Below are 14489 nucleotides of genomic sequence, written 5' to 3' on the forward strand. Positions count from 1 at the left end.
AGTGTTTCATTGTAGCCTATTGAAACCAGAAATCACATCTTACTTGCGTCCCAAACTGCAACCACCTTCCAACTCCATTATAATATAGCAGAATTTTGAAGTCAAAGACATTTTGGACTCTTGTATGCATCAGAGAAAAAACCCATTACTTGGTATCCTGGAAAGATTTCCCCACTCAGAAACTGAATAGGCTGACTCCCAACAAATTAAAGTCCTCAAACTGCCTAACAAATTCCATAACTGACACCCAGATAAGTCCCATGAACTGTATTGACCCAGACACAGCAGTGACAACAGCAAATGTTTCTGGAGATAGAGGGCAAATTGGTCTGGTCAGAACATGAGTTTTTATATATTTTGGGGGTTTGTAATTGAGATGTTTGGGTCTGTCTGTCCTTTATTTTTTTTTATTCTGTTGCAAGATTTCTATTATGGTCTGCAAGATTGTGACTAGCCCTAAAGCAGTGGTGAAATCCAGCAGGTTCTGACAGGTTCTGGAGAACCGGTAGTGGAGATTTTGAGTAGTTCAGAGAACTGGAAAATACCAACTCTGGCTGGCCCCAGAGTGTGGTGGGAATGGATTTTGCAATATCCTTCCCCTGCCACACCCACCAAAGACTTAATTGGATTATTTTTTTCCCATGGAATAAGCACCAATCCCATTTCTACTAAGTATCCATATAGTGCTTAATGTTGATATATTTCTTGCCTACCTTTGAGAATTTTAACTAACACAGAATGAATCACAATTAAAATGTGTGCACATAAATTTTATAAATGAATAAATAAAATTATTGGGTCATTTAAGCATTTATCCATTAAACAGGATCCACTTAAAAGAACAATTAAAAACTCAACAGAAAAAGGATTTTTCTCCGCTGGTGGGCGGAGCCTCTTGCCGCTGCCACTACCAGTTCGCCTGATCTGGGCCAAACCAGGAACAACCCACCTCTGATACTATGTATAGAAATCAGTAATAGAAATTAGAAGTAACTTTCTGGAACAAGTTCAACATGCCTTCACCACTATTTGACAGTTTATAGATATAACAATAATTCTTAATAATACTTCCCACATGGGAATATTGGAATATGCAAAATGTGTGGTCTTAGGTGCATTTAATCAAAAGTATGTTGAACTTAATTCAATAAGTTGGATCCAAACACACACCTATCTAGAGAAGACCTATTTTAATCTGAAGACCAAAGCTATTACTCAATTTGGATCTTATACTATTAGATTTTTTCAAGCTAACTGGGTTTAGAACTGGGACATCTATTCCAAGACTATTCAGAGAAAAATGATAGACTAATATGGGAAGTTTTTTACAATCAATTTTGTTGTATTTAAGTACAATGACAGTAAAGATTATACTTATATTTATCAGGATATAAAGGCAACCCCCACATGATCATCTTGGGCTCTAAGGTATACTAGTGGTGAAGGCTCCTTTTTTCCAGGCTCACTATTGAATGAAAATAGACTTATCTTTCTCTTTGGGTTTTTCTTTCACCAAATAAATCAATACTTCCACACAAGGTGCATCCATCAGGATTCAAGAAGGCAAAGTGTGCCCTTGCCCTGCTTAGGAACCTTAGGTAGCAGCAGAAGGGGTGTTGCCTTCATCATCTGACAGGCACGACAAGTCCCCCGCGCTCTCTCCCTCCTGCCCACAAATGAAAAAGCTCCGCAAAACCCAGTGCAGGGGCGAAATGCCCGCAGGAGCCACCGGCCGTTTTCAAAGATGTTGCACTGGAATGAGGAAGTGGAGTGGCGAGGGGAGGGACTGAGAGCGGAGCTGCCTCCTGTCGCTCTGCTTGGCCGAGGAGCCGCTGCACATGGAAGTGGAGAGATCTGGGCGAGTTCTTTGCATCCAGCTCCGGCCAGAGCAGGTACCGTATTTTCGCGCCAGAGCGCGCCCATCTAAATTGGCCTGTCTTATTCTGCTGTTTTGACAGCGGTTTTCTCTCTCTCTCTCTCTCTCTCTCGTTTGTTCTCTCTCTCCCTCCCTTCCTTCTTTTTCTTTTTCCTTTCCTTTCTTTTTCTTTTTCTATTTCTTTCGGAGCTGTTTATTCTATGGCTGTAAACTTTTTTGGGAAGGGTGTAAAAAGCAGAAGTTTTATTGAGTAGTGAGAAACGGAGAAGAGTGAAGTGCGTGCGCTTCGAACAAGTGCTAGAGCTCGCGTTCTCCTCTCTCTCTCTCCCTCTCACTCACTCACACGCACATACATACACACAAATGTATAATGAACAAATATCGCGCTGAATACTCTATTCGGAAGAGGGACATTTTTTAAAGCGACAGTCTGGCTCTAAACCTGGGAAGATAGTTGTTTCTTGGGCCGAGTTTACTACTTTTTCTTTTCCCATTACAAACTGACCCGTTAGTTGTAATCTGTGAAAAAGAGATTATGAAGTTATGCTCTTGCTCCCAAAAGCCTGAATTTCTGAAAGAGATAAGCAAAGGGATTTCTGTATACTTGCATTTTAAACTCGAAGGAGAAATGATAAGAAATTCAAAACAAATTCAAAGCTGAAGTGCTGAGTTGAGGACTATGAAAAACATTAAGCTGTAAAAAATAAAAGCTATTTTTGTAAATATTTTCTGTCATTAATTGGGACAGTTTCTCCCACTTTTTAAGTTGTTGCAACAGCCAAATACAAGAAGTTGAACATTTTTTTCCTGAACTTTACAATTACACTCTCTCCCACCCTCCCAAAAAACAAGACGTAAAAAATCAAGGATTCTTAGGATACCCAAATGTTGGGGCCCAAATTTCCACAAAATGCCCATGTAATACTTTGTTTGCAGTCAAACCATCCATGAGTTGCAGGCATGCTCTTCCAGTGTTAGCTATAAATAATCTGTTAATGCTTATTTCACAAGAAAATTAAAATTAAGGGCTCTTTAAACTTATGTATTAAAGACTGACATCAAATTAATTTATTACAGTAATGCAACACATAGAAAACATAACCAAATACTGATAGCATGTCTTTAAATTTATTTATTTTCATTTTACTGGAAAAAATGTGTCTCCCTTTTCTACTTAATGGCTGCTTATTACAAGTAAATTTGCTTAAATAAACAAGTTAGGTTTGGAAAGTTATATGCTGGACAGTGAGAACTGAAATGTAGCATTTTACACTCTAATCAGTAAATTTAGTTATTGAAAGAAGGGGAGAAAGAAGTTTTCGATTAGGAATATATTTGTCCCAATAGAGAATTTTTCATTTTTATAGATTCTCTACACTTTATAAGGCCAGCCATGAGTATGAAATTAGCATTTCTAAAACTATATTGATCACTGAACCAAAAAATAAAATTGATTCAGGATATAACTATTAAATTTGCATTTTAAAAACAGAATTATTGTACAAAGAAAGCTTACTTTCCATGGGCAATGCAATGCAGTTCTACCAATCTTTCCTGATGTTTATATATAAAACAATGAAAAAGTGAGTGATCCACTGTACTTGTCAATAAGACATCAGGTAAAATACACGATTAGCTGGGTAATAAGAATTTCTTCCATATTCAAAGCAAGATTAACTTTAGAAATTCAGCCTCTGAGAAATTCATTAAATTGCAATCGTAAGTATGCTATAAGCCTCCTTAAAAGACAATGGGACTAGCTTCCATAAATCTCCAGTGAGTCCTAAACATTTTAACTGGGAGAAGCCAAACCTAAACATTTTTTCTGGGAGGGATTGAAATAGAATTATGGTTAAAGGTTTCTAATAATCTTCCCCTACCACCTTTCCATTTATAAAGCTATATCTCTGAATCTATGAACAGGAAACATTTAATTTGTACTATTTAATCCAGTCTTAATATATGCTGAGTACTAAAATTAAACTTCAGGCAAATGAATAAAGCAATTTTGTGCACTCTTCTTCTACAGAACATCTTCTGAATCCAGTGTGACTTATGAATTAAGAAAAAATGCATTACATTGAAATGCATAGTTAAGTTACACAAACAATTACACACACATAAATTCAACATCAAATAGGAAGTTTTAAAAAACAGGATTGTCTGCATGCCCAGATTTTTTTTTAATGAAAGTCCTGTTCAGGAGAAGCTGAATTAACAGTCCTTAACCACCTTTCACTTGAATTCTGCTAAAAATATTCCTGGAGGTGATTGAGATTTATTCCAAATAAGAATAGGTATGGAATGACAGTAACCATAATAATAATTCAGCAGCACCAAAGAGTGAGTTCAAGAAAGAAATCACATACATTTTCAGTGAGGTCTTTGAGTCTCTGCATTATACAGTTCTCAGCTATTTATTTATGCCCTGAATTCTATTTGGAGTCCCTGATATAACTTTATTTTCTCAAATATTCTTGCCAGACAAATGTGTTCTGTAGTAATTGAATGAAAAACATACTTATAAAATGCTTGGTTTAAAGAATTAATGCAATAGTAAAGGTAATAATAGTTGTAGTAAGAGGTGGTATAGTAGTTGTGATGCATAATTTTGCAGCTTTTTCATTTTTTTAAGATCATGCACCAACTTAGAAAAATGAACACGATTTATTTTACATCGTAGTCGATATAAAGATTTACTATTAGTGCACTAGGATTAAAGTAGTTTTTAGACACAAAGCATTGAACTGTATCCCTTCAAAAAAAATGCATGAATGTTCATGTAGAAATATTGATGTTTGTGAGAAGTGTTTGTTCTGTACCCCATCCCTGCAAGGGTTTCCCTTTATATCTGCATAGATTCAAAATAAATTTTCTTTTCACACAAATAATCCACAGTAGCAATGAAGGGAAGCTACATTGGGAATCTTGTTAAATATCTTCTATGAGCATATTTTGAAAAGTTTTTTTTCTAATTGCACTGCTAACTCCAAATGTTTTACACTGAAAACATATTGTTATTTTGTATCACAAACTTATAATTTTGATTTTTTTAACAGAAAGCTAATTTTTAAATTAAACATAACATTAAATCTTAACATTAAATCTTAACATTTTAAGATTTAATCATCATTCTTAGAATTGTAATTTAGTTGCAATATGGGAGTCAGGCTTACATTTCTTCTTGGAAATGTACCATGCAAATTAATATAGCTTGAGCAAATAGAATTGCATATAACACAACAGCATATTTAGCAATTGAAATGTGTAAGTAGATTCAGGACATTTTGCCCCTACTGTGAATTCAAGTAGCGGTGTCCCAGACTTTCTCAGATTGGTTGAATGCTGACACACCAAGATAGTTGATCTTTCATATGTAGAGTTAGATCTTTTTAAGCCTGTCAAATATATTTGGTTCATTACCATCTCTTTTAAATAAGCTAGTGCATCAAATAAACCTGCACAACATAAGGCAAGCCACCGTAAAACAGAAGTAGGAAAATATAATATTCCATACATTAAAACAAGCTAATTTATTCATTGCTTAAAATAAAAGTATACTTAATTTATGTTGTCAGAAAAGAAGCATGCTCAATGAGTTTAATATCAATATTTAATTCATATTAAATTATAATACCCCTATTACAGTTTAATGTGCTAAATACATTAAGTATCCAATACTAAAAGGTTATTTATAAATATATATATAATGGGAAAACGTAATGAAACGTATAAATTCCATTCTCGGTAGTGTAGGTATTTTATTAGAAGACATTAGAAAGTTTTCTGATATTTAGCTATCTCTTTTCAGAGAATAAGTTCATTTTTGAAGAGCCAAAGTGAAAATCTATTAGTCAAGTTCTGAACTTTGACTTCTGAAGGTGAAGAAACTCAAAAGGATGATCACTTAGAGAAGTTAGTTGGTTTTAATGTCAATAGGAACTTTTGAAACAAGGAACAAGGAAAAAGGTTTCCATGTGGCTTTTTTATTAAAATGATTACAAAACAGTGGCAAAAATATCTTGAATCTGAATCATATAACACCTATTATTAGACTCTTATTTTGATTGAGGAGTGCTGTGGTGTTTCACTATGTTCCTGATGTGTTGTTTCTGGATCCAAAAGTAACTTATCAACTCCATTCTTTTTTGTTTTTGGTTAGAAATGAATCATTTTCATTACACAGACACAACAGCATTGTATTCAAGTATTCTGAAAGTTATGATGATAGGAAAGTCAAAGACAAAATGTTCAAAGGTAGTTTGGCACTATTTAATCAATCATAAAAGATATCAGCCATTTATGAATTGTTGTGGTCCAGTATAACCCATGTTAGGATATGTGGCATGGTTTCCTTAATTATTTTACATTATTTGTTCTAGTTAGAAGCATGGTTCTTTATGTTCTCCAAAATCAATACATACACATTCAGGCTCATTTTCTGCCTTAAAATATTCGTACATCATGATTTATACTGTAATAATTGAATATTGAAATGAAGAACAATTAAATGAAATTTTTAGTTTATAATTTCATCATGCTGTAGATGATTTGACAGTTGCAAGTTGGCACATAAGATTTTCAATGTTGTATTGGTGGCTTAGCTCCACAGGAGGAAAAAACTTCAACTATTTTAGTTTTAATTAATAGATATCTATTTAAATAAACATTGGATCAGGTCTACAGGTATGTGGCAGTTTAAATTTCTAAGTAACATATAGTATTTAATTCATTAAACTATATTCAACATGTCCTTTATCTCCTGTATTAAAGCCACACTTACGTCCAGCCCTTTCTACTGAGATTAGATGTAAACAAGATCTACTATTTATTTATTTATTTATTTATTTATTTATTTATTTATTTATTTATTTATTTATTTATTTATTTATTTATTTATTTATTTATTTATTTATTTATTTGTCTTGTATGTCGCCCACTCCCGGAGGACTCCGGGCGGCTCACAAAAGACAAGGGAAAGGGGGGAACAAGACAAAGACAACATATTAAAAACAAACCCAACATTCACAATTTCTATGGAGGTAGATTATTTATTCTGTTTAGGTATTCATATTCAATAACAGATCAGTTTGTTAAGAGAAATGTTTCTTTCCTGAAGCCCTTTTGTGTAGATGATTTTTTGAGAATGTGGCCTCATAATATTGCAGGACTTATGTGGAGGTTAGAAATGTAAACTGACTGAGAGAATCAAAGACATCTTTGCAGTGTTTCCTCTAGAACTAAAGGATACAGAATTTTTCATTTGTGTAAACTCCACTTGCCTCCTGGGATTTTCCTCCCTTTCCTCTACAGGGTGTCATGGCAGTTTACCTGCATTCCTCCCATTTCCCCCCGCCACTTGAAGTTTTACAAAAACTTATTTTTTGTGTGTGAAATGAAAAGATAGTGAGGGAAGAATAAAGATGGGGTGCCATGTCACTCCTGGTTTTTGTGACCTTCCTAAGTAGATCAGAAGGAATGCTGCTGTTGTTTAAAGATTGGAGCACAAGTAGCAAAGATACTTGCCTAAACAGTGTGAAAATGTTGCAAAGGTAAGAGACGCAAGATCAGTGTCTATGTGGAAGTGATTCTCCAAAGAGATGGACAGTAGATTCTGAAACCTTCTTCCACACAATAACTTTCACAAAAGGGTTCCAGTAAGTCCCTCTGCTCATTCTTGTATGAAAAATCAAGACAATGGAACAAATTTAGACAAACTGAAATCCAAATAACTCCTCCCACACCAAAGCACCTGTATTAAAAATAAATCTTGCTCTAAACTCTGCTTTCATTGCTTGCTCTGTGAGATCATCTGAAATAGGCATTTCAATCACCCTGCAGTAGAAGTAGAAAAAGATGCAGACATGCATAGATTATTGTGTCTGTATTTCCAGCCCCTCTTCAATTCAAAGTAAAATTAAAAAGTAATTACCAACCAATATTTGGTTTAGATTCACTTCCGTAAGGAATATTATCAAAGGGGGGGAAAAGCCTCCATGGTTGAACAAGTATGAAGCTAATAACTGGAATGCAGAAATCCTCAGAATGTTTAGATACCTTGATTTTGGTGTGTAGTTTATATTTTTGTGAAATTTACAAAATCATTTTTAAACCAATAATCCTATAGTGCTTTTCAGTTCTATTAATATCTATCACTATTTGCATCTCTCCTAAAATCACTTAGGACATTATATACTCCTTCAAAATTCAGTGTCCTCTTCAGTCTCAATCAAGTTCAATTTTCCCTGATTAAGACATGTTCCTGCAAAACTTAATTAGTTTTGTGTCACCTGAATAACTACGGAGGAAATAAATGTGAAGCGTTGACTTCTGTGGCTTGTTCAACTCGATTATTTAAACTTTTATGTCTATAACAGCATTGAAGCTCATGTGCACAAATGTCTATAACTGCCTATAACTTTCTAGGAGATTTCTACTCTATGTTCATACAGAAATACTTACAATAAGTGCTTAATCTACACCAAAATTAAAATATGAACATGGTGTCTTGTTTTATGGGGTGAACTATAGATATTTGTTCATCAGTTTGCCAATTCAGTTTCGGTGGACGTAATCTCAGGGAATTCAGGAGAGGAAGAAAAAGGAGGTTTTCAGCTGCATGCCAGTGCTAGTTGATCAACCCAATTTGTTTCTATGAATGCTGATTAAGTAAAGCTATGTTGCATTCACCCATAATAAGGAAATGCCGCAGGAGTCATGGTATGTAATGAAGATTTCTCAGTGAATAGTCTCTGCCATATACACTTTAGAATAGCAGACAGTTTATATAAAGCCTTTACAGCTTTAAAAAATTCAGAAATAGAAATGTCACTTTAAATAAATACAATACAAATATTCCTTATTAATTAATCTGTGCGGAATGCTTGCTTATTGCAGGCAATCAAATATATGGTATCCAAAATGCACAGCAGATGAATCTTGCTGTGGTACACCACATGTATTTCTAGATCAGTGTTGTGTTTCTTCCATGGGCCAACTGGCACCTCTGCCACAGAGAAGAGAGGGTTGACTTATTCTCCAAAGCACCTGAGTGCAGAACAAGAAGCAATAGGTATGAAATCATTTAAGAGAGGACCAACCTGGAACTAGGAGAAACTTACTGGCAGTGATAATAATTAAAGTTGTGGGTGCTCCATTGTTGGGGATTTTCAAGACAAACATTGGACAACTATTTGGATAACACATGTTTTCCTGTCAGGCAATGGGTTGGAATAGAAGACTTCTAAATTCCTTCCAGCCCTGTGAATCTATAAGTTTAATTCAAAGATGATTGCCTGCTTGCAAATAAAAGTGCAACATTTGATAAATACTACTTTGAAATAGAGCTTACTAAGTCACTATGGCTAAGATGGGTGCCAACATAGTTTTAACTGCAGGCATCATTAGACATCACTGCCTTAGTCTTTTTCCTGTATTCTTAGTGTTTGAGATATCAGTTCATGTGCATATGTCTCTCACACCCCTTTTACCCACTTAACATTGCTTGAGCATTCCTTTTTTATTGAGTTGCTGCTTTCATTTTTTTTTTTAGAAAAATCCATTTTGTTGGACGCTCAGATATTATTCTTTGTTTAAATTATTATTGGTAGAAATTCTAAGAATAAACAAGCCCCCAAAAGTAACAATAAACAGAGAAAAGTACAAATAAATTACATTTACAGATTAAAATCAATATCAATAATTATATTCACAATGTATTATTATATAATTATGAATAACTGAATATATTATGGACATAATTCCTAATGGTCCAATAGTGGCCCTTTATGAACTTGGAATCATGCCAATAGTACTATAAAGTATGCCGTTATCACTTGAATATTTTTCTAGAACAGGAATTGATGCACCAACTTTTGCACAATTTGTTGCTTGACTTGAGATTGAGTTGTAGTTGGAAGAAAAGCTACTTATAGTTTTCCCCAAACTGCAGTATTATTCTACTATCAGCTGATAACCCTAAGCCCTATGCAGACCCCAAAGTTATATATGACTTAAATTTTGGGTTAAATACAAATAATTTAATTAATGTTCACTTAAATTAATTTAAAGCAAATGAACTTTTCCCCCTGGTCCTGCCTATACTTTGGCATGTTCTTAATCTGAAAAGTGGCACATTAAAGGGAAACATAGGTTAATTCAAATGAAACAAGTAATACTGAATACAGAAAACAAATATTTAAGTAGCTTAGGAATTGGAATTGGAATTGATTTTATTTGTAGGCCGCCCTTTTCCCTGAGGGGACTCAGGGCGGCTCACAGAAACCAGGGAAAGGGGAATACAATACAATACAATACTAAGACAACGACACATAATAAAAAAAAAAAAAAAAATACACAACATGCATACACCATTCGGGCGGGGTAATGGTCCTTATCCCCAGGCCTGACGGGCGAGCCAGTTCTTCAAGGCTGTGCGGAAGGCCTGGACGGTGGTGAGGGTACGGATCTCAACGGGGAGCTCGTTCCAAAGGGTCGGGGCCGCTACTGAGAAGGCCCTCCTCCTTGTGGTTGCCAGCCGGCATTGGCTGGCCGATGGAATGCGGAGGAGGCCTAACCTATGAGATCTTATAGGCCGTAGGGAGGTAATTGGCAGAAGGCGGTCTCTCAGGTATCCAGATCCACTGCCATGTAGGGCTTTATGGGTGGTCAATAGCACCTTGAAGCGCATCCGGAGATCGACAGGTAGCCAGCGCAGCTCGCGGAGGATAGGTGTAATGCGGGTGAATCGGGGTGCACCCGCGATCACTCGCGCGGCTGCGTTCTGTACTAGCTGAAGTCGCCGGATGTTCCTCAAGGGCAGCCCCATGTAGAGCACATTGCAGTATTCCAGCCTAGAGATCACGAGGGCCCGAGTGACTGTTGTGAGAGCCTCCCGGTTCAGGTAGGGTCGCAACTGGCGCACCAGGCGTACCTGGGCGAATGCCCCCCTGGTCACAGCCGCTATATGATGGTCGAATGACAGCTGTGGATCCAGGAGGACTCCCAAGTTGCGAACCCTCTCTGAGGGGTGTAAAATTTGACCCCCCAGCTTAACTTACGTTTGTGGGAAAGATTTAAAATGAACATGTCTTTTCCCTTCCCTCATCAAGAATGAATCTTTCTTTGTGGCTAATTGAAATAGTGAAAAGGAATGATGCCTGGTCAGAGACCATAGCATTAATCATCTTTAATCCATCCCATTGAAATTAATGAGATGTCATTCATTTCACTCTGACCTGGAGTTAGAGTTAGTTCCTAAAATAAGTTAACTTGAAAGAGCTGGCCCAAGGAGACAGAAGGTAAATTGATTAACTCATTTTAGAAATCCTTTCACCTATCTAAAGTGCAAAAATCTAAGATCTGATTGTTTTCTTTTTAACCTAGAATTCCTTAAACAGTATTGAGAAATTAGAAAGAATTATTGAATGTATTCCATTAAACATATTGGAATACAAATAAAACAGGTACACTGTTATTGTTAGGTCAGAATGTTTTGTAATTTCTTTAAAATCTTATCTTTTATGCGACCTTTTTGTGATCCAAATATAGCCACTTCTTTAAAGAGAGTTCTAGCAAGCTTTTTTCAAACTAATCTTACTTAAAATGATACTTTTCTGGATTGGTAACATTGTGATCGTACTGAGGGCAAATGGGACTTCTTTATCCCTGATCTTTGTACTGAATTAGCAGGTGGCAAATACATTTTTTTTTACTCCTGTACCATAAGCTGCATGTATCAAAATATCTTCTTTTATCCAAATGTTCAAAAATCTAATCGACTTTGCATCTGATTATTCCACTTAGTATGATGTTGACTTTACCTATTAAATTGAAATAAAAGCAATACTTATTGAATTTGCACATAATCAAAAACTAGGAAAAACTATTTTAATAGGAAAGTGTACTGATCTCAAATTCATGCTTCATGAAGCAAATTTCTTTATCCTGGGAAAATGATTGACATCCTGGGAAAATGATTGAGATTATAATAGTTTGCAGAGTTAGACCTGCATACGGTTACTGATGTCACTATACTTAGGCACAAATAAACTTGCATAGGATTGGGTTAATTTACATAGCTTTGTTGAATATGTGGCATTTGTAATAATTTTCCCGTAACATATTTCAAATATTAAAATGTGAAGAGCAAGTAAGATAATTTAAATGCCATTTATAAAGGGAACTATATTTTCTATCAACAGGATGTAATGTGAATTAATCCAAAAAGAAGGAAATGTTTTTAATGCATTATTTTCACAGAACATCTTTCTCACATGTGAATTTGGTGACAAGAAATTAATCCAGAACAATGAATTATACAGGATTTTCTGAACATATTTGTGTTTATATGTGTAATTTTTAATTTGTTTAAAAAAAATAGAAACACACAAAAGCTTCAAATTTGTGGCCCTTGAAAGTGAGTTCTAGTTAATACAGTGGGATTTCCTTTCATGGATATGACTGTGATTTTAGTCATATTCAAATTGTGGGAGGGTTGCAAAAAGAAGGATACAAATTGGATTCATTAGGTAGGTAGAAGCCTGATGTGAAACCGTATGCTTATTACTATAACCGTCAATTCATCTAACTTCCTGAGAAAAGAAACTATGACTAAATATAATCCCTTTTTTTTCTACAGAAAAGTTCCATATAGATGTGTTAACACTGCAGAGGAGGAAATGAATTGATCTTAATTATAAACTTTGTTTCTTGCATATCTTGATAATCTTGGAGAGAAAACTTACTTAATGGAAATTTGAGAAAGAAAGACTACTACGTTTCTCAGTTTTTGTTTCTAGAAAGGACTTTTTTGTTAGTTATTATTTGTATAGTATGTAGTATGCTGGAGAGGAAATTAAAAATAGAATTAAAATGGTTCTAAAGTAGAATCTTTCATAGGGATTGAGAGGTCTACTTTATTAAATTCCAGTAATAAAGTTAATTATCAGCTGCTAGTAGAGATATTGAATACTTTTAATTAAAGACAGTTTTCAATTTTGGACAAAGGTTTCCAGTGCATTCATCCATAAGAATCTGTATTTAGTTCAGCAAAATTGTCTAAGTGCAGGACTGTCCAAAGTTATAAATGCATGTCTGGGTCTATATGGATTAAGATAATAAAAGCCGGGATTTTATTTTATTTTATTATTTTATTTTATTTTTTCAAGCCAGTGTTGATTCCTGACAACTACCTGGACTAATCCCTGAAGTTTTCTTGGCAAGGTTTTCTAGAAGTGGTTTGCCATTTCCTCCTTCTTAGGAGAGTGACTGACCCTTAGGCTGGTTTTGTGCCAAGACAAGGCTAGAGCTCACAGTATCCCGGTTTCTAGCCTTAACTGTCACAGCAAACTGTAGTATAAGAGCCCAAGCACTTCTCATTTACTGTCATTATCAAGATATCTTCCCAAGCTTTGCTCTCCAGGAGAGAGTGACCCTTCCACAAACCAGGGAGAACAACCTGAGAAGGCTGGAAGCTCTTGCCTTTGCCCCTGTCTGCTGCCAAAAGAAAAATGCCACCACTTAATTTTTCTACTGATGCTATTTATCATGCAGTTGCTGCCATTGGGAAAAATCTGTTGGGGTGGCACGGACAAACGTGTTACTTTTAAAAACTGTTAGTGGGCTGCCTGAGGCTGCAGGGTAGACTGCATGTTGCATAGACCTGCTTTTTGAAGATCCCATCACTGTCTGAGTGCTGTAGCAACTTCCTGAACAGGAAATGGCTAAAGGTTTTCCAGAATAGCTGACGAATACTGACATCTTGTTCTGAGGAAATTTTACACAAATCAAAACTTTGAGATCAGGTAATAAGACTGATGTTCTTTGTTTGGAACAGAGCCAGGACTGTAAGTTAGAAGAGTGCAGTGGGTTGATTCTGGTGGTAGATTGACAAGTAAATATGTCCCTTCTGATTCTTCCCAATGCATTATCCACCTGTTACCTATTTTTATAGGTAATCCTCAATTTATGATCATAATTGAACCCTGCAATTATGATTGTAAGTCATGACAGTTGTAAAGCAGGTAAATTTAATATGATGTCAATCTGAAAAAGGTAATAAAAACAATTTAGAATGGCACTGAACATCTTCAGTGGGCAGAAAATGGGATGGATACGGTAACCTTTCTGGCAAATAGCCAGAAAGCAAATAGCCTTTTCAAAATAACTATGCCTCCTGTAACAGCAAGAAGAAGAAGTTATCACTTGCCCTTGAAATTCTAGTAAACCTAGGCCACATGAACCTTTCTCAAGTTTATTAAGATAGCTGATGCAGTTCTGCACAACAAATGACTGGTTTCACTGAATAATATGCCTTGATGGTAAAGGTACTGCATCATAAAATACCTTTGATATCTGTACTAAGTTTTCTTACCCAAAATGGTTTGCTCTGAAGAAAAACCTTTCAAATCAGCATACTGACCACAACTGCTAATAAAGCAGAGAAAGAAGCAAAATAAAATAAAATAAAGGGGAACTGTTTTTTCCTGCTTCAAAGGAATGTAAGTCAATTATATTCGCAATATCCTATGATCCATAAATACAGTTGCTTAATACTTTCTTAAAATAGCTGGCTGTCATCAACTCTTAAGGCAATGAATTCTATATTCACTTA

The 14489-nt window shown here is 35.4% G+C and overlaps 1 protein-coding gene across 3 annotated transcripts in view; it reads left to right on the top strand.

Moving 5' to 3' along the window:
- The first annotated feature begins 1724 nt into the window (after positions 1-1724).
- Positions 1725-14489, top strand: part of IKZF1 (IKAROS family zinc finger 1) — an 87423-nt gene continuing 74658 nt past the window's right edge. For all 3 annotated transcript variants that reach the window (XM_014053616.2, XM_014053619.2, XM_014053620.2), the window contains exon 1: positions 1725-1892. In XM_014053616.2, the coding sequence (XP_013909091.2) occupies positions 1745-1892 (148 nt within the window). In that variant the 5' untranslated portion in view covers positions 1725-1744. The remainder of the gene's footprint in view (positions 1893-14489) is intronic.

The sequence above is a fragment of the Thamnophis sirtalis genome, unplaced genomic scaffold (genome assembly GCF_051295495.1).
Source record: "Thamnophis sirtalis isolate CommonGarterSnake01/CBP01778 unplaced genomic scaffold, rThaSir2_p1.2 scaffold_4, whole genome shotgun sequence".
NCBI classification, from domain to species: domain Eukaryota; kingdom Metazoa; phylum Chordata; class Lepidosauria; order Squamata; family Natricidae; genus Thamnophis; species Thamnophis sirtalis.